Source organism: Podarcis gaigeae, assembly GCF_964106915.1.
Source record: "Podarcis gaigeae genome assembly, chromosome: 13".
Classification (NCBI taxonomy): domain Eukaryota; kingdom Metazoa; phylum Chordata; class Lepidosauria; order Squamata; family Lacertidae; genus Podarcis; species Podarcis gaigeae.
In genome coordinates this window covers 26746422-26772923 of record NC_139689.1, presented here as the reverse complement: position 1 = coordinate 26772923, position 26502 = coordinate 26746422, and the positions used below count along the sequence as shown (strand labels likewise).

Sequence of the window (26502 nt, the reverse complement as noted above, 5' to 3'; positions counted from 1 at the left end):
AGGTAAACATTTATTTCAGGCATATACAAAGTTATCACTTTTCTAGTATTAACAGTTCTCCAATTTTTTGTATCAGTTTGAATGATTTTCAATATATGAAAAGACCCCATGAAAATTGATCAGCACTTTTGTGCATTTTTGTCTGCATTCCTGACGGAGATACGTAACTTTGCAAACAATTTTCTCAATCATAATGCATTTTGCATCATATTTTCAGTGATATGTGCATTTTTATTTATTTACATATCTCCTTAATATCTACATTTTGCTTTGTGTGCTGCATATTAAAATTAGCAGTGCAAATTTTGAAGTTTGGCTGTGTTTTAGCTCACATATTTCAAACAATTTCTTAGAGAAAGTGACGAAGCTGTCCTCCCATTATTATTATTGTTTTTTGTTGTTGGTTTGTTGTTGTTGTTGTTGTTTTGCTTTATCTTGCCCAGGGCAACCCAAAGTGACTCACTTGTATAAGGCATCATTGAACTTATATTTTGTTTTCTTCCTATACATAATATTAATTCACCATTACTATGGTGTTGATAATTGATTCCAAATGAACTCAGCAAGGAGATTAAAAGAGTAGTATAGTCATGCCTTGTGTTGCATCCGCTTCATGTTGTGTCTTTTCAGGTTATGTCCCGCGGCAACCCGCAGTACAGGAACAGGTTACTTCTGGGTTTCGCTGCTCACACATGCACAGAAGTGTCAAATCGTGCTGCGCGCCTGCGCAGAAGCAGTACTTCAAGTTGCGGGCATTTCACGTTACGGATGGGCCTATGGAACAGATCCCTTCCATAACACGAGGTACCACTGTACTGAGAGCTCTAGGGTTTTTAAAATGATATGAAATCCATATAAATAAAGTCAATTCTGTGTCCAGGGCAGCTGTTTATCAGCTCCATCTGGTACGCAGGCTGAGACACTACCTGCCCATGGACTGTCTCACCAGAGTGGTACATGCTCTGGTTATCTCTCACTGGACTACTGCAATGCGCTCTATGTGGGGCTACCTTTGAAGGTGACCCGGAAACTACAACTAATCCAGAATGCGGCAGCTAGACTGGTGATGGGGAGTGGCCGCCGAGACCATATAACACTGGTCTTGAAAGACCTACACTGGCTCCCAGTACGTTTCCGAGCAGAGTTGGTGCTGACCTTTAAAACCCTAAATGGCCTCGGTGCAGTATACCTGAAGGAGCGTCTCCACCTCCATTGTTCTGCCCGGACACTGAGGTCCAGCGCCGAGGGCCTTCTGGCGGTTCCCTCGCTGCGAGAAGCCAAGTTACAGGGAACCAGGCAGAGGGCCTTCTCAGTAGTGGCACCCGCTCTGTGGAACGCCCTCCCACCAGATGTCAAAGAGAAAAATAACTACCAAATTTTTAGAAGACATCTAAAGGCAGCCCTGTTTAGGGAAGCTTTTAATGTTCCCTGTTTAGGGAAGCTTTTAATGTTTAATAGGTTATTGTATTTTAGTGTTTTGTTGGAAGCCGCCCAGAGTGGTTGGGGAAACCCAGCCAGATGGGCAGGGTATAAATAAATTATTATTATTATTATTATTATTATTATTATTATTATTATTATTATTGTTATTATTATTATTAGGATTTCAAAAAAATAAATAAATCTGCATGTTAGAAGCATGGTCATGTATCAGTACCACAGGATATTATGTTATAGAAAAGTACTTCATTAGTTTCCAATTTTTTGAAAAACATTTATTTTTAATATAATTTCTCATATTCACATATGTACTGTGAATTTCCCAGTGCATTGCTATAACAGACCAAAACCTAAGCTTAAGAAGCAACAGTGTTCAGAGTGATTCTTCCTCCCTCCATCCCTACCTACCATGGGATTCTGAGCATGCATCATGATCATGGTAAGGTGAATATGAAAACAGATGAGGTCAAGTGCCTTCAACCAATGTTTTCTCCATTGATCCTTACATCAGCTTCTCACTACCTGTTAATATAATGTTTCAGTGTGCCTATGAAAATGAGTGATACCCAGTTGTGGGAAAAAGCTGTTTTGCTGGCAAAGCACAACAGTCAAATTCAGTGGATGTCTTGCACTTTTGAAAAATGTTGCACAATCCCAAAATTGTTATTATAGTCAATGGCAATGCTTGTGTGACAACATCAGCTCTCAAACATATTGCATTAATGTTAGCATGGCACTCATCCATTATTTCATTAATAAAAATTGCTCTTTTCAATAGGATTTGACTTTTTTCCTATTAGATGAAGTTTGAAAACCAGACAGAGATTACAGAATTCATCCTCCTGGGATTTGGGGAATTCTACGAAGTGCAGACATTTCTCTTCCTGGCATTTCTAGTGATTTATGTTGTGACAGTGACTGGAAACATTCTCATTGTTGTCCTGGTTGTTTTTGATCAGCATCTTCATACCCCAATGTATTTCTTTCTGGGGAATCTCTCCTTCCTGGAGACATGCTATTGCTCCAATTTATTTCCGAGGATGCTACGAGCTCTCTTGACTGGAGATAGGAGGATTTCTTTCACTGGCTGTTTAATGCAATGGTATCTCTGTGGATCCCTAATAGCTACAGAATGTTGTTTACTTTGTGTGATGTCGTATGACAGGTATCTAGCAATCTGCAAGCCACTGCATTATGTTACAATGATGAGCACCCAGACTTGTATCCAATTAGCAGCTGCATCTTGGTCCAATGGATTTATAGCCTTCCTGATATTGCTCAATCTGATGCTACAGTTAACATTCTGTGGCCCCAATGAAATTAATCATTACTTTTGTGACTACTTCCCGCTCCTTAAGCTCTCTTGCAGTGACACCAGCTTGATGGAAATGTTGGGTATTCTTGTGAGTGCCATATTCACACTCCCTCCCTTTCTTTTAACTTTAACCTCTTATGTATATATAATTGTTGCCATCTTGAAAATCCCTTCTTCCACTGGGAGGCAAAAGGCCTTTTCTACATGCTCCTCTCACTTGGTTGTGGTATCCATATTTTATGGTTCACTAATGATTTTGTATTTGTTACCCAAGGCTGAAGTCAACAGAGAGATGCGAAAGATTTCTTCTCTCTTGTACACAGCTTTGGCCCCTTTGGCCAACCCCTTTATATATAGCCTGAGAAACAAGGAGGTCAAAAATGCCCTGAGAAATAATATTGGTAGGTTTGTGCCACACAAAGGAAGGCACATGAAGTGTGGTCATATGTGATAGAAGCAACATGTGTTGTCTCCATGCTGCCCCCAGAACTTTCCTTATGGTGGATGACACAGATTTCAGACTCTGATAGGGATCAGCTGATTCATCTATTTCCACTTCAAGTCAGTTTCAAATGTATACATTCATAAACCCATTCCAACTTGTTTCCATTGATCTGTAAAATAAAGGTATGAAAATTCATATTAAATGCTCAACTAGGTAGATATTTAAATTAATCTTTTATCTCACATATTTCTAGACACACTCCATTCTAATATACACATTTTTACACATGTTGGTATGGTTTTCACTCCAAGACATGCACTGAAACGTTTGGAGAAGGGTAATATCCAACTACATTCTAATCACTGTGTTACTCTGGAAATTGTGAATTTTTTGCTTACGTTGTGGACCAAACACAATTCAGATTCACCCCTAAACTTTGCTGATGTTTCTAAATACTGAATAGTTTTCTTCTTGTGCTAGGGTTAATTATTTTGTATCTGTTAGCTCTAATACATATACATAAAATGAATATTACAATCTATTGTTCTGCTCCTTTACACGCTTACAGATAAAGCCCAATCAATAGAAAATATAGCCTATTTGGCCCTATGTGAGGGGCAGGGTAGGGCGTATTTCCCAGGGTGGGGGGAAGAGGGAGAAACTCCCAAGTGAGAGCTGAGAGGGCTTACCCTCCTTTGTGTAGAATAAGGATTAAGATTTATTTTTATTTAGATTTATTTTTATTTAGGTTAGTGTGGCTTTTATTGTATTCTGTGTTGAAAACTTTCAATAAAAATTAATTATAAAAAAGAAAGTATACTCTTCTTTATACAACTATATTCAGTGCTTTTTTTAATAAAAAATGTTTAGGGGTACTCATGTTTAGGGGTACTCATTTTCCTACTCATATTGAAACACTGCCCTTCAATGAGGCCAAACTTAGATTCACAAAATGTGTAGGGGTATACATACCTCTCCGTTGCCCCCCCCCCCCAAAGCACTGACTATATTGATACTTATCTTTAACATCCCCTCACAACTAGTCTCAAATTTGTTTATATTGTTTTCATCATTACATCAGAAGATCCCATACACCCAGAAACTCCTGCTTTGACTGGTGCAGTACTACCATTGACCGGTGCAGTACTACCATTCACAGCTAGGCACGGTCAATCTCCTCCTACTGCCAGCTTACCCAGTCAGGTTTTGGTAATGGACACCAAGTCAGTGACCATATGGATGAGAGTTTTGTTTTGGGCACTGACATGACATTAACACCACCACTAGATGAGAACACAGGCTACTTAAGTCTCTATGGGGTGGTGGCTCAGCACCAATGACCAACATCAACTACCTCCCCCTCTCCTTTGATAATTTTTCCTCTCCCCCATTGCATACCTCTGCTCCCCAAGGCCATAAAATTAGAGTATCCTTAAACCTCCCCACATCTTTCCCCTCTGACCTAGACACCTTGGTTGCTGGTTTTTGTTTGTTCGTGTATTGTGTTTTGTGTTTTGTTTTCTTCACCTGAAGGCATCTGCTTCACTTATGGCATCCACTTTGTGTTATGCCAAGCCTCCATACACAAGATGGCCATCTTGTGTATATAATACTTGTTACTGCCAGAAACAACATTTTCTCAAAAGCCCAACTGTGCCCAATGGTTGATGAACCTGGTATAATTTCATCATGGAGAATCCCAGTACCAAGAATGGGAGCTAGAAAAGAGGGGCTTGAAAGTTGTAAATATATTTCCAATTGATAATTATATTAGATTTTGTTTTGGTGGTGAAACATGGGGCAATCATATGGAAATAAACTGATATTCCTACATATATGTGCGTAAATCTAATTTTGGTATCCTATCCTTCAAAGCTACTTTATAGTATTGTTAGGGACAAGACCTCCTGGAGCAGTGCTTATTATGATGGGGAAAGCTGCTTCTAATATGTCTAGAAGTACTATTAAGACTGAATTTATGCAGGATCCCTCCTCCCAATTTACAGATGGAAGGCATATCCCATAGCAGATTACAAAAATGCACAATAACTCCCAAATGGGATGCCAAGTCAAGGATAAGGAATTCCTACCTCCTCCCTAAGGGACGCGGGTGGCACTGTGGGTTAAACCACAGAGCCTAGGACTTGCCGATCAGAAGGTTGGCGGTTCGAATCCTCACGATGGGGTGAGCTCCCGTTGCTTGGTCCCTGCTCCTGCTAACCTAGCAGTTCGAAAGCATGTCAAAGTGCAAGTAGATCAATAGGTACCGCTCTGGCGGGAAGGTAAACGGCGTTTCCGTGCGCTGCTCTGGTTCACCAGAAGCGGCTTAGTCATGCTGGCCACATGACCTGGAAGCCATACGCTGACTCCCTCGGCCAATAAAGCGAGATGAGTGCTGCAACCCCAGAGTCGGTCACAACTGGACCTAATGGTCAGGGGTCTCTTTACCTTTTACCTGCTCCCTAAGAGTGTTGAACTCCAAAGAAGTTATTTTTCAAGGTAGGCATGCACTCCCAGCGATAAAGGTGAAAATCTAATCAAGTTGACCAACTGATTCCCTGAAGTTGCAGTATAAAAAGATAGGTACAGACTCTCAAAAGAACCAGAGGGTTGTCATATGCTTTTTGGGCTCAGAGGGGTACACAGTGTTCTGTCATTTAATTTGCTGCACTGAATTCCCTCACTCCCTAGCCAATACATTGCCGTATTGCTTGTTTTTGCAGTATATTATGTCCCTAATGATTGAGCCGTCACTTCTGTATTTCTCTTAATAAAACCAACATCCTAGAGTACACATATCCCCACTTTGTATTATTGGCATAGCATTCATGCCATAGAACTGAGATTTACACTAGCATTGAGTGTGATGAGATGAAGAGAAGGATCTGGGAACTGGTTGTTTGTCATGACAGTGCATATTAGCATGGAAAAAACAGCAACAGAATGAAACCATCGTGAGAACATAAATTAAAGAGAGGTGAGTAACCATCAGAGAGTGGGACCTTTTCAAGGGTGATCTATCAGCTTTGGAACAGTCTTTCTAGAGAGGCTCACCTGGCACCATAGTAGTAATATGTTCAGTGCCTAGCAGAGAACTTTGTGTTCACTGAAATCTTTGTGCGGTGTGTCTTTGTCCATAAAATTCTGAAGTATTTTTTACTTCTTCTGAGTTGCGCAGGCAACTTATGTCATAAGACAGCCAAGTTCCTATAGGTTCCTTCAGAACAATGAATAGAAATAATGGACTAGCCTATGAAATAAACATGCCCCACAAAATAATCTTCCTCAGCGGTAGCTATGTCACTCTGTTGCGGCAACAATCATAAAAAACATTTCTGCAAAATGTTTTTTTGCAAAAACAAAACAAAACAAACACCTCCTGTTGAGGTCTGTGAATATAGGAAGTCTATTTGTAATCTCTTATCACAACCATGGAATAATAATAAAAATATGAATAAATTGTAGAGTAGGAAAAAACCTTGAGGATCAGTTAGTCCAACCTCTGCAATGCAGGAATATGCAGCTCTCCCTGAAACCTTGGCCATATCAGCACCACACTCTAACCAACTGAGCTATCCACTTTTGATTCGTTGCAAAGGATTTGTCCCCCCCCCCCCCCGATTATTATACGTTTTACTTACATTTAGAAATATAATATTTGTGCTTTAAAATGAGAAGTAGACTTTGATTTTCCATGTGCATTTGCTATTTTATTTCTAAAATTAATTCATTTCTGTTGAGATTTGTAAACCACTTGGAGATTTCTGGTGAAACATGAAGCAGAATATAAATTAACTCCCTGTCTTTGTATATATACTTATCCATTTCTCTTTTTAACAGGATTTCATTCTGCTCAATGTTGAGAAACCAGACAACAATTACAGAATTTATTCTCCTCGGATTTGGGGAATTCTATGAATTGCAGACACTTCTTTTTCTGACTTTTCTCATCATTTACATGGTGACCATAACTGGGAACACTTTGATTGTTGTCCTTGTTGTCACTGATCACCATCTACATACTCCCATGTACTTCTTTCTTGGGAATCTTTCCTTCTTGGAGGCTTGCTTCAGCTCCAATATATTTCCAAGAATGCTTTCAGCGGTATCTTTTTGGTTCTTTGGAAGCTGCAGAATGCTGTTTACTCTGTGTGATGTCTTATGACAGGTATCTAGCAATCTGTAAACCATTGCATTATGCAACAACTATGAAAACCAATACTTGTATCAATTTAGCCGCTGCATCTTGGCTCAGTGGCTTTATTGGGTTTTCTATATTATTCATTCTGGTGCTACAGTTATCATTTACTGGCCGCAGGGAAATGGATCATTACTTTTGCGACTACTTCCCTCTTCTTAAACTCTCTTACAGCAACACCAACCTGGTGGAAAATATGGGTTTTGCTGTGGCTGCCATATTCACAGTTCCTCCTTTTGTTCTAACTTTAACATCCTATTCATATATTATTGCTGCCATCTTAAGAATACCCTCCGCCACTGGGAGACAAAAGGCCTTTTCCACCTGTTCCTCTCACTTGATTGTAGTTTCAATTTTTTATAGTTCACTAATGATTGTGTACATGCTACCAAAGGATGAAGTCAACAGAGGCATGGAAAAATTTTCCTCTCTCCTGTACACAGTTTTGCCGCCTCTTGCCAACCCATTCATATACAGCCTGAGAAATAAAGAGGTCAAAAATGCCCTGAGAAAAAAATTTGGTAAACTTGTGTCATGCAAAGCAATTCTCATGAAGTGAATTAATGTGAAGAAAAAGCAACAATGTGATTTTCTCTAGCATCTCTTTTGGTGGGTGATATAAAGGTCAGTCGCTGAATTGGATGTGTTGATCTGTCTATTTGCAGTGCATGACTGTTTTAGGGTTGTTGTTGTTGTTTTCCCTGAAGAAAAAGAAATTGGCATAAAAAATATAGATGACAATTAAAAACACATTTAACCTCTGCCCACCAAGAATTGTTGTTGTTGTTTAGTCATTTCGTGTTGTCCAACTCTTCATGACCTCATGGACCAGAGCATGCCAGGTCCTCCTGTCTTTCACTGCCTCCCATAGTTTTGTCAAACTCATGTTAGTAGCTTCGAGAACACTGTCCAACCATCTTGTCCTCTGTTGTCCCCTTCTCCTTGTGCCCTCAATCTTTCCCAGCATCAGCGTCTTTTCCAGGGAGTCTTCTCTTTTCATCAGGTGGCCAAAGTCCTGGAGCCTCAGCTTCTGGATCTGTCTTTCCAGTGAGCACTCAGGGCGGATTTTCTGCAGAATAAATAGGTTTGATCTTCTTGCAGTCCATGGGACTCTCAAGAGTCTCCTCCAGCACCATAATTCAAAAGCAGTCATAGAATTAGAGACTCCTTAAACCTCCCCACATCTTTTCCCTCTGACCCAGACACATAATACCTTGGATGCTGATTTTTGTTAGTTGTGTATTGTGTATTGTTTTATTTTTGTTTTGTTTTATCCACCTGAAGGCATCTGCTCCACTTATGACATCCATTTTGTGTTATACCAAACCCCCATGCTGACCATATTGTGTATACAATATCTGTTACTGGCCATGTTTTCTGGGACTGATGGGAGTTGCTGTCCAACAGCAGTTGGAAGACCACAAATTTTTTACTTTCAATTTATCTTATCAAAGACTGGAGAGAGTCACATATTGAAAGTCTCCTCTTCTACACAGCTTTGCTCCTTTACCAAATAAAGGCGCCCAAATAAATTTGCTTATATAGAAATGTTTCTGGGTATATGTTCATTTCAGAACTGATGTGCATAAATCTGTCAAAGAAAATATAAAAAATGGCATAACAAAACAACTGGGGTTTGGTGAACATATATAAGTCTTAAATATATCGAGGTATATGAATGGAGCTCTACTCATGCACCTGGAGTTCTCCTATCTCTCCCCACACTTCATACTACCAAAATATGTTCTTCAGATTTTCAGCAGATTTTGAGTGTCTACAGGGAGGTGCTGGGAGGAAGGAGAAGCAGGAAAAGTTCTGCAGCACCATCCAACGTTTCTTGCACAAGAAGAACAGTTGCACATATAATTATAACCCTTGGGATTTATTTAACAGCCCCTATGAATAACATTTTCAAGCTATCCATATTTCTTATAAAAAACAATAAATAAAGACCTTACAAGGGGATAAATTAGAAACCCATTGGAGAGGCAGAATGGCTAAATGCTAAATTCTATGACTAAACATAATCGCTAAAGTTTTGTATGTTTGTATGCATTTGAAGTTGCAATCAATAAATTGTGGAAGTTGGGGGGGGGCAGAAGTTGGTAATTTCTATTTTATGGAATGGGAAGAAATCTAGGCTGCCTCTTATAACTACAGAAAGTTTGACAACGTGGGAGTATTTTCTCTCCTAACATACTTTTATACCATTTAGCATCAAGCCTTAAATTCATTGCATAATTGAGGGGCACAGAGAATATCATTCTAATCTGTTTTTTAATATAAAATAATAGTAAAAATACCACGAATATTTACTGTCTTTAACAGGGATATATATTATTTTGATATGTGGACACTTTATCCTACTTCATAATATTTTTTGCAGACTAGACCTCACAGAGTGGTGCATAGTGTGATGGGGAAAGCAGCATCTGATGTGCCCAAAACTAATGTCAAAACTGCATTCATGAAATATTTCCTCCTGCAAAATTGCAACAAATGATCATAAAGTGCAATGTTTCTATTCCCAATGGGTTAAGATCATCTCAGTCCCTGAGAGTACATCCTACTGAAACCCACAGAGCTTATATTATTTTTATTATTTGTCACACACAGAGAATTGTGCTGTTAGTCCCAGAAATAAAGCAATAAAGAAGGTTGATATATCAAAGGATGCACTGGGATGCCAAGGTATGGGGACTGGCCAAGACTCTCAAAGGACCAGATGAATGTCAGATGCTCTTTGAGCTCAGGGAGATTCACAGTGTTGTGACATTTAATTGCTGTGCAGAACTCGTCTCATTCTCCATACATTCTCTGTGTACGGTAGCTTGTGTTTGCAAAAGATTATTTTTGTAATAAGGCTTGAGCAGTCACTGCTATGCACCTTCCATTACAAGCCACAAACTGGAAAACCCACATTTTCACTTTCAGCCTGAAATTATTCATAGGACAATAGTTTTATTGGCAAACAGTTTATGATTTTAAAATAGATCTGATTTTGTTGTTCTGATAAGGGGTATGCATTACTGGTATGACATTCATGTCACAGTATTGAGAGATACATTAACAATGAATAAGGCAAAGTGAAGGAAAAGATCTAGGAAATGCTTGATCTACCATCAGTTCTTTTTGTTTCATGAAATATCTCAGCCCCGAATAGCAACCAGAGAATGACAGCAGTTGATGAGAAAAAAATGAAGAAAGATGGGTAAATGAAGAGGGAGTGGGGGCTTTTAAATACTGTGCTCCTGTTACATCTTTGTGATCTTTTCAATGCTTGGCAAATTACTTTCTTCTCAGCTAGATCTTTAACTTATGTCCCATGTCTTACTTTCATTGTGGTGTTTTTTTTTAAGTTCATATTGCTTAATATCATATTTTAATATGTTTCTTTTAATATGTTTCTATTTCTATGAATAGGATGTTAAAGTTAAAATATGTTTCTTTGTGTGCTTGTGTGTAATTTCCCAAAGAATGTATGTTATAGGACAGTCATATACAAGGCAGTAATATTTTGCCCAATGTGAGGCCCAAACCCACGACTGTGAGATTAGGGGTCTTAAGCTCTACCCACTGATCTATCCCAGACTTCTTTACAATAATGATCTGGATCCAGATCAGGTCTGGATTCATTTATGCAAAATTCGATTCAAATTACTGAATGCTGTTGTTTAGTCGTGTCCGATTCTTCGTGACCCCATGGACCAGAGCACGCCAGGCACTCCTGTCTTCCACTGCCTCCCGCAGCTTGGTCAAACTCATGTTCGTAGCTTCGAGAACACTGTCCAACCATCTCATCCTCTGTTGTCCCTTTCTCCTTGTGCCCTCAATCTTTCCCAACATCAGAGTCTTTTCCAGGGAGTTTTCTCTTCTCATGAGGTAGCCAAAGTATTGGAGCCTCAGCTTCAGGACCTGTCCTTCCAGTGAGCACTCAGGGCTGATTTCCTTCAGAATGGATAGGTTTGATATTCTTGCAGTCCATGGGACTCTCCTTCATGGATCACTGCCTTGTTGTGGCAAAGGGACAGGGCAACCCAAGATGGAGAAGTCATAGTGGAGAGTTTTGACCAAGTGTGATCTACCTGGAGCAGGAACTGGCAGGCCACTCCAGCATCCCTGCCAAGAAAACTCCATGGACAAAGACAACAGGCATATAAAAATTACAGAATAAGGGCAATAATTGATTCTTACTATTAGCTATCTGCCTATTGAAGATATGTAGTTCAGTGCAGCTTGAATGTGGAAGTGAATGACTTTGATGGTTGCATAATGTAAGGTGTTCTTCTTGCAATATTTATCAATGTTTTATCCGGTACTGAGATTATGTCTCATTTTAATGTATCTTAATATCATAGAGTCATAGAACTGTAGAGTTGGAAAGGACCCTGAGGATCAATTAATACAACCTCCTGCAATGCAGGAATATGCAGCTCTCCCATATGGGGATCAAACCTGAAACCTTGGCCTTGTCAGCACCACACTCTAACCAACTGAGCTATCAGCTTTTGATACTTTGCAAAAGATTGTTTTTTTCTGATTTTCATGTGTTTTACTTACATTTAGAAATATAATTTTTGTCCTTTAAAGTGAGAAGTAGACTTTGATTTTCTATGTGCATTTGCTATTTTATTTCTAAAATTGATTCATTTCTGTTGAGATTTGTAAACCACTTGGAGATTTCTGGTGAAACATGAAGCAGAATATAAATTACCTCCCTGTCTCTGTATAGATACTTATCGATTTCTCTTTTCAACAGGATTTCATTCTGCTCAATGTTGAGAAACCAGACAACAATTACAGAATTTATCCTCCTGGGATTTGGGGAATTCTATGAATTGCAGACACTTTTTCTGACCTTTCTCATCATTTACATGGTGACCATAACTGGAAATACTTTGATTGTTGTCCTTGTTGTCATTGATCACCATCTACATACTCCCATGTACTTCTTTCTTGGGAATCTTTCCTTCTTGGAGGCTTGCTACAGCTCCAATATATTTCCAAGAATGCTTTCAGCTCTCCTGACCAGAGATAGAACAATTTCCTTCAACAGCTGCTTTACACAGTGGTATCTCTTTGGTTCTTTGGAAGCTGCAGAATGCTGTTTACTCTGTGCGATGTCTTATGACAGGTATCTAGCAATCTGTAAACCATTGCATTATGCAACTACTATGAAAACCAATACTTGTATCAATTTAGTCGCTGCATCTTGGCTCAATGGCTTTATAGGGTGTTCTATATTACTCATTATGTTGCTACAATTATCATTTTCAGGCTCCAGGGAAATGGATCATTACTTTTGTGACTACTTCCCTCTTCTTAAACATTCTTGCAGTGACACCAGCCTCGTGGAAAATATAGGTTTCATAGTAGCTGTCATATTCACATTTCCTCCTTTTGTTCTAACATTAACATCCTATTCATATATTATTGCCACCATCTTAAGAATACCTTCCGCCACTGGGAGACAAAAGGCCTTTTCCACCTGTTCCTCTCACTTGATTGTAGTTTCAATTTTTTATAGTTCGCTAATGATTGTGTACATGCTACCAAAGGATGAAGTCAACAGAGGCATGGAAAAAATTTCCTCTCTCCTGTACACAGTTTTGCCACCTCTTGCCAACCCATTCATATACAGTCTGAGAAATAAGGAGGTCAAAGATGCCCTGAGAAATAAAATTGATAAACTTGTGTCATGCAAAGCAATTCTCATGAAGTGAATTAATGTGAAGAAGCAACAAATGTGATTTTCTCTAGCATCTCTTTTGGTGGGTGATATAAAGTTCAGTTGCTGGTTTGGATGTGTTGATTTGTTTGTTTCCAGTGCATTACAGTTTTAGGTTTGTTGTTGTTTTCCCTGAAGAAAAAAAAATGGCATAAAAATATAAATGACAATTAAAAACACATTTAAATGCATATTTTATTATAACACACATCCTTAAATGGTGTTTCATTCTCAATTTGAAGTTATCATGGCATTACAAGGGCTGTTGTTTTCTTCATTTGTTAGTGAATATTAAAAAAGAACAACCTTGAAATAAATGTCTCAAAGTGTTTTCAATCATCCCCTCAAAAGAAATTGGTCAATGATAATTTTTTTATTGAAAATCACTCAAAATTGTTTAATCTCTTTGTTTAATGTCTCAGTCAGCCTTACCTTTATGTTCTATTTTTAAAGTATTTTATGTTTTCTTGTATTTACATACATTTTTCATATTTTTATGGTATAAAATTAATTATATAAATAAATATTTTAAATAAGAAGAATGAAATAATCTATTTAATAAATTGTGTGGCCCTGCTTCTTCCTCTTGAAAAGTGGGACAAATGGCAAACAGCTTGGGTCTCATGACTAAAGAAGCAAACAGGCATTCCATTTCTGATGTCTCCATGTCCAGAGTGACAGAGGTAGAGACAGGTCTGACTCAGGATATGACATATTATTTGAAACCCAGTCTCCCAGGTCCAGCTCTGCTACTTTAACCGCTATACAACCACCGGCTCTCAAATTACTCCTATTCAGCTCTCCAACATGCTGGCAGGGGCTTCACTAACTGAGGGGCTGTAAGTTGTGACTTTACTATCAAAGGTTCCTAGCTAGAGGCATCTGACACCACAGGAGCAGAACACTTTTCTGTCAACCTGCTTGAGCCCTTCTCTAGATCTAGCTCCATACTCCAAATTCCATTGGTTCACTACCTAGGCTCTGATATATATTTAGGATCAAGCTTTAGGCTCCCACAATCTGCTAGGATTCTCTCTCAGGCAGTGCTGGATTTATGTATAGGCTAAGTAGGCTGAAGCCTAGGGCCTCAAAACCTAGGGGGCCTCACCAGCCTGCAAATTCCCAAGCAGGCAATCTCCTCATCCAAAATTGCAAACCCAAGACTTCATGTGAGGGCAGGGCAACTTGGACCTCTAAATCTAGGGGGCCTTGCCAGCCTGCCCACTCCCCAGTACCACAGTCTCCCCTCTCCCCAAATTGTAAACCCAAAACGTCATGTAAAGGCAGGGCAACTCAGGCCCAGAAACTGTGAGACTTGGGGCTAGCCAGTGAGGCCCAATTTGAAGCAGTAGGGCACAACTTGATTTTTTTTTGTGTGTAGGGCCCCAGGTCACAGCCAAAGTTTGCAAAAAAACATATAGATACAAAGAAAATCCATCTAGATGGCCCTGGTGTGGAGGGGCCCTTAAGAGCGGCACGCGGGGCCCAATTTGGCCAAATTGCTTCAATTGCCTTAAGGTCAGCCCCAATGAGACTGTGCAGGGGTTGGACTGACAAGCCCTGCACCTTCTAGGTCCCTGGTGTCACTATTCAGAGTACAGACTCAAGGACTTGTTAAGAAATGGGGGGGGGGCACTTATTGGAAATCAGTTTTGTCACCTCCCTCCCCACCCCAAACCCTGAGACAATGAGCCCAGCCACCTTTTATTCACATTCACATAAGCACTACACTACAGCATGGCCATAAACCTGTACTTCAGCAGCTGAAATATACACCCAATATGTAGCAATGGAGATTTATGTTACTGCTTTATGAATGAACACTGTGTTTTATGAATGGACTCTGTATTTTGTGAATTGCCTAAGAGTCACCTATAGGGAGCTCTAGAATCTGACAGCTAACCAATTGGGAACAGTGGTACCTCAGGTTACAGACACTTCAGGTTACAGATGCTTCAGGTTACAGACTCTGCTAACCCAGAAATAGTACCTCAGGTTAAGAACTTTGCTTAAGGATGAGAACAGAAATTGGGTGGTGGTGGCGTGGTGGCAGCGGGAGCCCCCATTAGCTAAAGAGGTACCTCAGGTTAAGAACAGTTTCAGGTTAAGAACGACCTCCAGAACGAATTAAATTCTTAACCCGATGTTCCACTGTACTACCAAACAGCGACCCCTATTGCTGAAAGCAGAAAACCAGCAGGGAACGGTTCAGCTTAGCCTCTGCACTGTTGACTGAACACCTCCTGCTGTGCAGATGATGGAGAAAGCTCATAAATTGTATCCATTCTGGTGTCCTGGCCAACTCTATTACACTGGTGTAAATCCCGGCTCACCAGGAGCCCAGAATAGCAGCAAATAAAATCCATTCATACGTCAGCAACTTATAGGACTTGTCATCCAGTTCTTCCAAAGTCTTCCTAAATTATAAAGCTCCAAAATGCAGGCCAAAATAGAGCAGGTCTGGAAATAGCGAGGCATAAAATGGGCACCACCAGTGAAAAGGCCCTGCTCACAAGTGGAGTAGCCCAGGGCCTCTCTTCATCTAAATCCAGCCCTGCCTATGGGTGGCGCTGTGGTCTGAACCACTGAGCCTCTTGGGCTTGTCTTTCCATGCACTCTGCTTTCTGTCATGGAGTTCCGTTGCACCAGAAGTGGTTTAGTCAGGCTGGCCACATGACTCGGAAAGCTGTCTGTGGACAAACACTGGCTCTCTCGGCCTGAAAGCGAGATGAGCACCACAACCCCATGGTCGCCTTTGACTGGACTTAACTGTCCAGGGGTCCTTTACCTTTTTACCTTATTGGGGAATCTGTCCTGTGGACACCTGTGGAAGCAAGCCATTGATGGAACTCATCTCATTTCAGCTTCATTGGGACTCGCACTGCCAGGCAAAACCACGCTGCGTAGATTGGGCTTGGAATGGAATTACACACATAACTGTGTATAAGTGTGTAATAATAATGATCACAGCGGGTGGCGCTGTGGGTAAAACCTCAGCGCCTAGGGCTTGCCGAACGCATGGTCGGCGGTTTGAATCCCTGCAGCGGGGTGAGCTCCAATGCTTCGGTCCCAGCTCCTGCCCACCTAGCAGTTCGAAAGCACCCTTAAGTTCAATTAGATAAATAGGTACCACTTTATAGCGGGAAGGTAAATGGCGTTTCCGTGGGCTGCGCTGGTGCTGGCTTGCGAGAGCAGCTTCGTCACGCTGGCCACGTGAACCGGAAGTGTCTCTGGACAGCGCTGGCCCCCGGCCTCTTAAGTGAGATGGGCGGACACGACTGGCCCATACGGGCAGGGGTACCTTTAACTTTAATAATGATCAAATTAATAATATGGATATGAAGAAGAGAACAAAAGAAAAGAAAAGTATCACCCCTTCCTAGCAGAGAAGGTAGGAAAATGTTTATAGAAACTCTCCATTGGAAGTTTCCAATCAGATTTTGGATGGCCACCTTTCCAGGACTCTTTAACTGTGATTCATGCATTGGTGGGAGAGGACTAGCTAGTGCCTTCCAACTCCAGAATTCTGATTCTAAGAAACTCACAGGAACACATAAGCAGGGCAAGGAGGATGAAAGTGGGTTGCCGCTCCAGGTGTTGCTGTTAATGTGGAGAAAGGAAGAATTCAAAGGAATGACAAAGTAGGAATACATTATTTTTATTAAGCAGAATACTAAGTACGCATGGTAAAGCAGTATGAACAAAAACACACTTTGGAGACAATTTACTGTAATATTTCATTACAATATTACTAAGAGAAATAGGTCAACTTGCACACTATTTTGGCGTTTTCTTCAGGTTGGGGCTAAAAGAGGTAAAACAGTTCAAGGAAAACACACCTGAAATTCTGATTATGAAGTTGCTTCACCACTGCTTTTTCTTAATCATTGTAACAATTCTCTCCAGCTTCTTGGAGGAATGCAATACTTTCCAAATAATTTCCCTATGGCATGCTTTACCTCCTTATTTCTCAAGCTATATATAAGAGGATTTGTGACAGGGGGTAGGACTGTATACAAGAGAGAGAAAGCTTTGTTGAGATCACGGAGTGCTTCTCTCTTCGGTAACATATACACTATCATGATGGCTCCGTAGAAGGTAGAAACCACAATAAGATGAGAAGAGCAAGTGGAAAATGCTTTTTTCCTCCCAGTTCTGGAAGGAATTCTCAAGATGGTAGTTATGATGGCTATGTAGGATGTCAAGGTGAGGAGAAAAGGTGGCAGGGTAAATATGAATGCCAGGACAAAACTCATAACTTCCACCAGGTTGGTGTCACTACAGGAAAGTTTTATAAGTGGGATAGTATCACAGAAATAATGATCAATTTCATTGGGGCCACAGTATGTTAACTCCAACATAAAACTCAAAAGTATTAAAGCAGCTATAAGTCCATTTATCCACGAAAAAACTGCTAGTTGCATGCACTTTTGTGCATTCATAGTTGTTGTGTAATGCAGTGGCTTGCATATTGCTAAATATCTGTCATATGACATTACTGAGAGAAGATAGCATTCTGTTGCTATTAGGTAACCAAAGAAAAAGAACTGCACAAAACAGCCGCTGAATGAAATCACATTTTCCTCAGTCAACAAGCCCACCATCATTTTGGGCATGACATTTGATATATAGCAAGTCTCTAGGCACGACAAGTTTCCCAGGAAGAAATACATGGGCGTATGTAGATGCTGATCAACTACCACTAAAATTACAATGAGTACATTCCCAATCATGGCTGCAATATAGATCAATAGGAAAACAAAAAATAGGATATTTTGCCATTGACCGAATTTTCCAAAACCCAAGAGGATATATTCTGTAACATTCATCTGCTTTCCTCATGTAGTCTGTTCCATTGTTTATGAAGTGCATTCATCAGAGATTAAAGAGATCTTGGAATCTATCTTTGAAAAAAGAGATAACATTAAAGTTAATAGATTAGTCTGGCAGGTGAATTATTTGACCCAGAAGAGCAGCAAATGAACAGACAGGACACCAGGAGTTGGGATAAAATCAGGCCAAATCTTTATTGATGGCACCAAGCATGGTACAGGTTGGAATGGCAGTAGGGCCAGCATCAGCTCATCATTCCACTCACCTGATGCTAGTGGAATGGAACCCAGCAGTTGGACTAAGCCAAGCCTGCACCATGGGAGTTGGACAGTGCTGAACCTTGTCATGGTGCAAGCCAAGTTGGCAAGTTCTCACTGGGCAAAGAGAATGAGGATTCTATGCAGGCAGAGACCCCAACCTGAGGTGCCATGGCCAGTCCCCACTATCTCGGGCCCTTTAAGGGAGCTCTCCTTTATACTAAGTTGACTTATCCCAGTGTCATTTCCATCCCCCATGCCAAGACAGCAATTTCCCACCTAACAAAAGAAAGCCATCATTTTCAAGGTAGCAAGGAGAGAGTGCTCCCAAGTCTCATGAAAATCTTATGTAAAGTGCAGCACAGGGTGGGGAAAATATGTGCTGGTACTCATATATTGTGAAAAGTGTTATGGGTGCCAGGAGGGGAAGGAGGTGGTACTCTGTACTCTTGGGTCCCATCACAAAAAACCCCAATGCTTATATGTGTTTTGATGCACATGTGTCCAATGTTTATAAGTTTGCATTTCAGTAACATTTATCATGCATATCTCGTAGCATGACATGGGGTTCCCAGTGGTCATCCATGAAAAGGAGACCAATATGGTCCACACCCAACTTATCTCAGCAGCATCAGTTATACTTGTAACAGTGGCCATGCATTGCCTAAATATTACAATTCCTGAATGTTTCACAGCATGATTGTTGAAGTTCATGGATATAATTCTGTTTCTTATTAAGTTGATCAGATTAAAAATTTGCAGGATATGTGAGACAGAAAACTGCTTACCTCCATGGCATGAAAGCCACATTTTCTCCTTTCTCATCTTCACTTTATTAAGAATTAAGGGACATCTGTATTCTTTCGGTCTTTCCTTCCTTCCTTCTTTCCTTTATCCTGTCTGCCTGCAATTTAGAAGACAAGATATCTGAGATGTTCTGTTCTATATGTGTTGTATGGCATGAGTTGTCCTGCAGGGAATATATTTCCTGGTTACCATTGCTTCAGTTCAGAATCAGAGGAGAATACATCCCTAGATACTTCTAGTCTTTTCAGATCACTGCAGGAATTTTTTTAAAAATCAAATCAAAACAAAACATAAACCTTTATACCCAGCTTCTTCAACTTATATGAGTGCTAAAGACTAGAAGCAACACTAACCTCAGATGTTTATAAGTAAATAGCAAGTTCATAGCTGATGGAATGTGGAAGGCTGCCTTATCTTATATTATACTACATAAGAATGTAAGAAAAGCTCTGCTGGTTGAGACCAAAAGCCAATCTAGTTCACAATGACAAACCAGAAACCTGCAAGTAGTACTTGAGTACACAGCTGCCTCCCTACTTTTGACTGCCAGCAACAGGCATACAGGGGCATACTCTCTGCAACTGGTGGTATCCCAATATGTCGGCAGCTGAACAGCCAACTCTTACTAAGCTACCTTTCCCCAGGAGATTAGTCAGGGAATTAACATTTAGAATTCTGCTACAGAAGCAGAATATATAATTAGCCATGAATGGAGCATTAGTAACCTGGCCAGCAAGGTCTCTCATGACTAGCATCTGACCAACTAGGATACACCAATAGGTGCAACTCACGGACGGCTGACTCCAGAATGCCTCCTGTTTTGCCCTCTCTGCTGCCACAGCACTGATGGTGGTGGTGGCTGGCAGGGGGCTTCCAAGGGTAGACTTTTCTCTCTACCCATAGAGAAGAGTTGTGAAATCCTATGGTCCTTGGAACACCTTCCCAGGAACCATCAGATCATGTCCTAAGCAAATTTTCCAGGAACATTTGGCAAAAGTACTGGGAGTGGTAATAAAGCAGTGTCTAGACCTTTCAGCATGGATAGCTCCTTATTAGGAATAGAAATCTAATACGAATCTAATCTTAATTTAGTTTTTTTTATTTAATAGACTCTTAATCCTCAAAAAATTCTAAGTGGTTTACATAAAATATAAATATATATTAAAATTACTGATAAAATCAGATATTCAAAACATTAAGCTAATATTTTCCAAAATATTAATAAAAGCAGCAACACACACACATACACACACTACGGCACATTTCTCTCAGTGCACATGTTTTTCTTAAGCTATATTTGATAAATGAGCACTGCAATCTGCATTAAATGTCACTTACATATACAATGGCTTAATATGAGATGAAGTTTTCTAAATATATTCTCACGTTCCTTCTATTCTAGGTGTAATAACTTCTAATAATCCCATATTTTAATCAATTGCTGGTGCAAAGCTAGCTTAAAGCAAAAAGGAGTCAACACCCCAAATAGCACTGTAAAATGCATTTTATATTATAGTAAAGCATGCCAGTAGTGATGTATGAAAGTGAGAGCTGGATCATAAAGAAGGCTGATCGCCGAAGAATTGATGTTTTTGAATTATGGTGCTGGAGGAGACTCTTGAGAGTCCCATGGACTGCAAGAAGATCAAACCTATCCATTCTTAATGAGTGAGTGCTACTGGAAGGACAGATCGTGAAGCTGAGGCTCCAATACTTTGGCCACCTCATGAGAAAAGAAGACTCCCTGGAAATGTCCGTGATGTTGGGAAAGATGGAGGGCACAAGGAGAAGGGGAAGACAGAGGACGAGATGGTTGGATAGTGTTCTCGAAGCTACCAGCATGAGTTTGACTAAAATGAGGGGGGGCAGTGGAAGACAGGAGTGCCTGGCGTGCTCTGATCCATGGGGTCACAAAGAGTCGGACACGACTAAACGACTAAACAACAACAACAACAAAGCATGCTTATCAAATGGAGGAATGCTACTAGTTTCATTCTGTAAAACTGACCTCCACCCCCCCCCCATATCCTTTTGAGGTGCCATTTTCATCTTCCTTATTTTTGGGTTTTCTTTGTTACTCTCTTGATATGTGTGCAATCCCAACCATGTCTACTCAGAAATCAGTTCCATTGCAATCAGTGAAGCTTACTCCCAAGTATGTGAAGAATTGCAGCCACACTAGCTAACTAAAAAGCATGCTCAAGCAATGAATGAGCTCTGTGCTCATCTTCCATCTCCCTATCCAACTCTTCCTCCATATACCAGGCAAAATACTTTTATTGTAAAGAATAAGTGACTTCACTTCCTAACCAGTGCAACATGACACTCTCATGTCATGTAAGTGGAAGATCGGGGGGGGGGGGGGACTATTTTGCAAAACAGTGGCATCCCGGGTTAAGAACGCAATTGGTTCTGGAGGTCCATTCTTAACCTGAAACTGTTCTTAACCTGAGGTACCACTTTAGCTTAATGGGGCCTCCCGCTGCTGCTGTGCCACTGCTGTGCAATTTCTGTTCTCATCCTGAAGCAAAGTTCTTAACCCGAGGTACTATTTCTGGGTTAGCGGAGTCTGTAACCTGAAGCATCTGTAACCTGAAGCGTCTGTTACCCAAGGTACCACTGTAATCAATCATTGTTGGGGTGTGTGGGTGGGTGGGTGGGTGTTTTTAAAAAAACTTCTTTGCCTAATACAATCTGAATCTGGGCTAAGAATCTACATGAAAAAAATCTGTGCAGTGGTATCTCGGGTTACAGACACTTCAGGACGAATTAAGTTCTTAACCCGAGGTACCACTGTATTGGCTCTATCTGTTTCTCTGACTTTAGTGGAAAAAACCACAGCGCTTCATTTGTTTTTGCTCTCCCAATTGGCATTCCATTTGTTTTACAAACAAATCACTAGGAAACAAATATTTGTGGTGATATATTTATTGAATTATGCTACATAAAATATAGAAACCATTATTGTTTGGTTTTGAATGTGGAATGTGGATTGAACCCAGCCATACACCACTTATTTGTTTTTTATTGGTGTAGACAGCAATGTTTTCAGTTTGTGGTTTCCCACACCTTTATTGACTGATTGCGGAGCTGAAATTCTTCTCACACAAAAATACGCTAGTTTTTACAAATAGTCATCCAATGCAATTCATGAATTATATAATCTCATTATTATTATTTTACAAACACTATTTATTAAAAATATTTTTATACTATGCACTCATTTAAAATAAAGAGGGTGGGCAACAATATATGGAAATACAGTAAAACACACAAAAATAAGAATAAAATAAATAATAAGAATTACTGGATTATTTAAACAAGTTCATGATTTTCAATAAAATGTATTATTAATCCTGGAAATGGATGGATTGATGCATCCTTTCAGAGACTGAACTGTATCACACCCCCTCCAAAAGAGAGAGAAATGCCACAGAAAATGCTCAGGATGTTTCTATTACATATTAAGTTGCTTCACCTCACAAGTTTCCTAATATTATTCATCAGTGAATTTTTTACCTCCTTGTTCCTTAGGCTGTATATAAATGGGTTGGCCAGAGGCGACAGAGCTGTGTACAAGAGAGAAGAAATCTTTTGCATCTCTCTGTTCTCTGTTGACTTTGGTATCATATACTCAATCATGAGTGTGCCATAAAAAATTGAAACCACAATCAAGTGAGAGGAGCAGGTGGAAAAGGTCATTTGCCTCCCAGTGGCAGAGGGGATCCTTAAAATGTCAACAATAATGTATACATAGGAAGTTATAGTTAGAAAAAATGGAGGGAATGTAAATATGAGAGCCACAATGTAACTTGCAATTTCCAACACACTGGTGTCACTGCAAGAGAGTCTGAGAAGAGGGAAGTATTCACATAAGTAATGATCCATTTCACTAGGGCCACAAAACATTAACTGTAATATCAAAATGAGTAAGATCAAGCAAGTTATAAATCCACTGAACCAAGATGCAGCTGCTAAATGGATAGAAGTCTGAAAACAGGTAACCAGCAGGGAACGGTTCAGCTCAGCCTTTGCACTGTTGACTGAACACCACTTGCTGTGCAGAAGATGGAGAAAGCTCATAAATTGTATCCATTCTGGTGTCCTGGCCAACTCTCTTACGCTGGTGTAAACCCTGGTTCCCGAGGAGCCCAGAATAGCAGCAAATAAAATCCGCTCATATGTCAGCAACTGATAAGATTTGTCATCCAGTTCTTCCAAAGTCTTCCTAAATTATAAAGCTCCAAAATACAGGGCAAAAGAGATCAGGTCTGGGAATAGCAAGGCATACAAAGGGCGCCACCAGTGAAATCACCCTGCTCACAAGTGGAATAGCCTAGGGCCTCTCTTCATCTAAATTCAGCGCTGCCTATGGGTGGCGCTGTGGTCTGAACCACTGAGCCTCTTGGGCTTGCCGATCTGAAGCTTGGGGTTCGAATCCACACAACAGGATGAGCTTTTGTTGCTCTGTCCCAGCTCCTGCCTACCTAGCAGTTCAAAAGCATGCCAGTTCAAGTAGATAAATAGATACCGCTATGGCGGGAAGTAAATGGCATTCCCATGCACTCTGCTTTCTGTCATGGAGTTCCATTGCACCAGAAGTGGTTTAGTCAGGCTGGCCACATGTCTCGGAAAGCTGTCTGTGGACAAACACTGGCTCTCTCAGCCTGAAAGCGAGATGAGCACCCCATAGTCGCCTTTGACTGGACTTAACTGTCCAGGGGTCCTTTACCTTTTTACCTTATTGGGGAATCTGTCCTGTGGACACCTGTGGAAGCAAGCCATTGATGGAACTCATCTCATTTTCTGCTTCATTGGGACTCGCACTGCCAGGCAAAACCACGCTGTGTAGATTGGGCTTGGAATGGAATTGTGTATAAGTGTGTAATAATAATGATCAAATTAATAATATGAAGGATATGAAGAACAGAACAAAAGTATCACCCCTTCCTAGCAAAGAAGATAGGAAAATGTTTATAGAAACTCTCCTTCATTGGAAGTTTCCAAACAAATGTTTGATGGTCCAGGACTTTCTAACTGTGATTCATGCATTGGTGGGAGACGACTAGTTAGTGCCTTCCAACTCCAGAGTTCTGATTCTAAGAAACTCACAGGCACACATAAGCAGGGCAAGGAGGATGAAAGTGGGTTGCAGCTCCAGGTGTTGCTGTTAATGTGGAGAAAGGAAGAATTCAAAGGAATGACAAAGTAGGAATACATTATTTTTATTAAGCAGAATACTAAGTACGCATGGTAAAGCAATATGAACAAAAACACACTTTAGAGACAATTTACTGTAATATTTCATTACAATATTACTAAGAGAACTAGGTCAACTTGCACACTATTTCAGCGTTTTCTTCGGGGTGGGACTAAAGGGGGTGAAATAGTTCAAGGAAAACACACCTGAAATTCTGATTATGAAGTTGCTTCACCACTGCTTTTTCTTAATCATTGTAACAATTCTCTCCAGCTTCTTGGAGGAATGCAGAACTTTCCAAATAATTTCCCTATGGCATGCTTTACCTCCTTATTTCTCAAGCTATATATAAGAGGATTTGCGACAGGGGGTAGGACTGTATACAAGAGAGAGAAAGCTTTGTTGAGATCACGGAGTGCTTCTCTCTTCGGTAACATATACACTATCATGATGGCTCCGTAGAAGGTAGAAACCACAATAAGATGAGAAGAGCAAGTGGAAAATGCTTTTTTCCTCCCAGTTCTGGAAGGAATTCTCAAGATGGTAGTTATGATGGCTATGTAGGATGTCAAGGTGAGGAGAAAAGGTGGCAGAGTAAATATGAATGCCAGGACAAAACTCATAACTTCCACCAGGTTGGTGTCACTACAGGAAAGTTTTATAAGTGGGACAGAATCACAGAAATAATGATCAATTTCATTGGGGCCACAGTATGTTAACTCTAGCATAAAACCCAAAAGTATTAAAGTAGCTATAAGTCCATTTATCCACGAAAAAACTGCTAGTTGCATGCACATTTGTGCATTCATAGTTGTTGTGTAATGCAGTGGTTTGCATATTGCTAAATATCTATCATATGACATTACTGAGAGAAGATAGCATTCTGTTGCCATAAGGTAACCAAAGAAAAAGAACTGCACAAAACAGCCGCTGAATGAAATCACATTTTCCTCAGTCAACAAGCCCACCATCATTTTGGGCATGACATTTGATATATAGCAAGTCTCTAGGCACGACAAGTTTCCCAGGAAGAAATACATGGGCGTATGTAGATGCTGATCAACTACCACTAAAATTACAATGAGTACATTCCCAATCATGGCTGCAATATAGATCAATAGGAAAACAAAAAATAGGATATTTTGCCATTGACCGAATTTTCCAAAACCCAAGAGGATATATTCTGTAACATTCATCTGCTTTCCTCATGTAGTCTGTTCCATTGTTTATGAAGTGCATTCATCAGAGATTAAAGAGATCTTGGAATCTATCTTTGAAAAAAGAGATAACATTAAAGTTAATAGATTAGTCTGGCAGGTGAATTATTTGACCCAGAAGAGCAGCAAATGAACAGACAGGACACCAGGAGTTGGGATAAAATCAGGCCAAATCTTTATTGATGGCACCAAGCATGGTACAGGTTGGAATGGCAGTAGGGCCAGCATCAGCTCATCATTCCACTCACCTGATGCTAGTGGAATGGAACCCAGCAGTTGGACTAAGCCAAGCCTGCACCATGGGAGTTGGACAGTGCTGAACCTTGTCATGGTGCAAGCCAAGTTGGCAAGTTCTCACTGGGCAAAGAGAATGAGGATTCTATGCAGGCAGAGACCCCAACCTGAGGTGCCATGGCCAGTCCCCACTATCTCGGGCCCTTTAAGGGAGCTCTCCTTTATACTAAGTTGACTTATCCCAGTGTCATTTCCATCCCCCATGCCAAGACAGCAATTTCCCACCTAACAAAAGAAAGCCATCATTTTCAAGGTAGCAAGGAGAGAGTGCTCCCAAGTCTCATGAAAATCTTATGTAAAGTGCAGCACAGGGTGGGGAAAATATGTGCTGGTACTCATATATTGTGAAAAGTGTTATGGGTGCCAGGAGGGGAAGGAGGTGGTACTCTGTACTCTTGGGTCCCATCACAAAAAACCCCAATGCTTATATGTGTTTTGATGCACATGTGTCCAATGTTTATAAGTTTGCATTTCAGTAACATTTATCATGCATATCTCGTAGCATGACATGGGGTTCCCAGTGGTCATCCATGAAAAGGAGACCAATATGGTCCACACCCAACTTATCTCAGCAGCATCAGTTATACTTGTAACAGTGGCCATGCATTGCCTAAATATTACAATTCCTGAATGTTTCACAGCATGATTGTTGAAGTTCATGGATATAATTCTGTTTCTTATTAAGTTGATCAGATTAAAAATTTGCAGGATATGTGAGACAGAAAACTGCTTACCTCCATGGCATGAAAGCCACATTTTCTCCTTTCT

At 40.3% G+C, this 26502-nt stretch overlaps 4 protein-coding genes across 4 annotated transcripts in view; 1 reads left to right on the top strand and 3 right to left on the bottom strand.

Moving 5' to 3' along the window:
• Positions 1-1739: 1739 nt before the first annotated feature.
• The window catches only part of LOC310830551 (olfactory receptor 6N1-like), a gene marked incomplete at its 3' end in the record, with an annotated part of 236827 nt that continues 212064 nt past the window's right edge, over positions 1740-26502 (top strand). Inside the window, exon 1 of the mRNA XM_083710332.1 lies at positions 1740-2416. Coding sequence (XP_083566458.1) covers positions 2241-2416 — 176 coding nt within the window. The 5' untranslated portion in view covers positions 1740-2240. The remainder of the gene's footprint in view (positions 2417-26502) is intronic.
• Positions 17011-17943, bottom strand: LOC310830842 (olfactory receptor 6Z7-like; the record flags this gene model as incomplete). Its single annotated transcript, XM_083710679.1, has 1 exon — positions 17011-17943. The coding sequence occupies exon 1, from the start codon at positions 17857-17859 to the stop codon at positions 17011-17013; it is 849 nt and encodes a 282-aa protein (XP_083566805.1). The 5' UTR covers positions 17860-17943.
• On the bottom strand, positions 24475-25407 carry LOC310830841 (olfactory receptor 6Z7-like; the record flags this gene model as incomplete). Its single annotated transcript, XM_083710678.1, has 1 exon — positions 24475-25407. The coding sequence occupies exon 1, from the start codon at positions 25321-25323 to the stop codon at positions 24475-24477; it is 849 nt and encodes a 282-aa protein (XP_083566804.1). The 5' UTR covers positions 25324-25407.
• LOC310830840 (uncharacterized protein) overlaps positions 25450-26502 on the bottom strand; it is a gene marked incomplete at both ends in the record, with an annotated part of 31102 nt that continues 30049 nt past the window's right edge. Inside the window, one exon of the mRNA XM_083710677.1 lies at positions 25450-25494. Within this exon, the coding sequence (XP_083566803.1) occupies positions 25450-25494 (45 nt within the window). The remainder of the gene's footprint in view (positions 25495-26502) is intronic.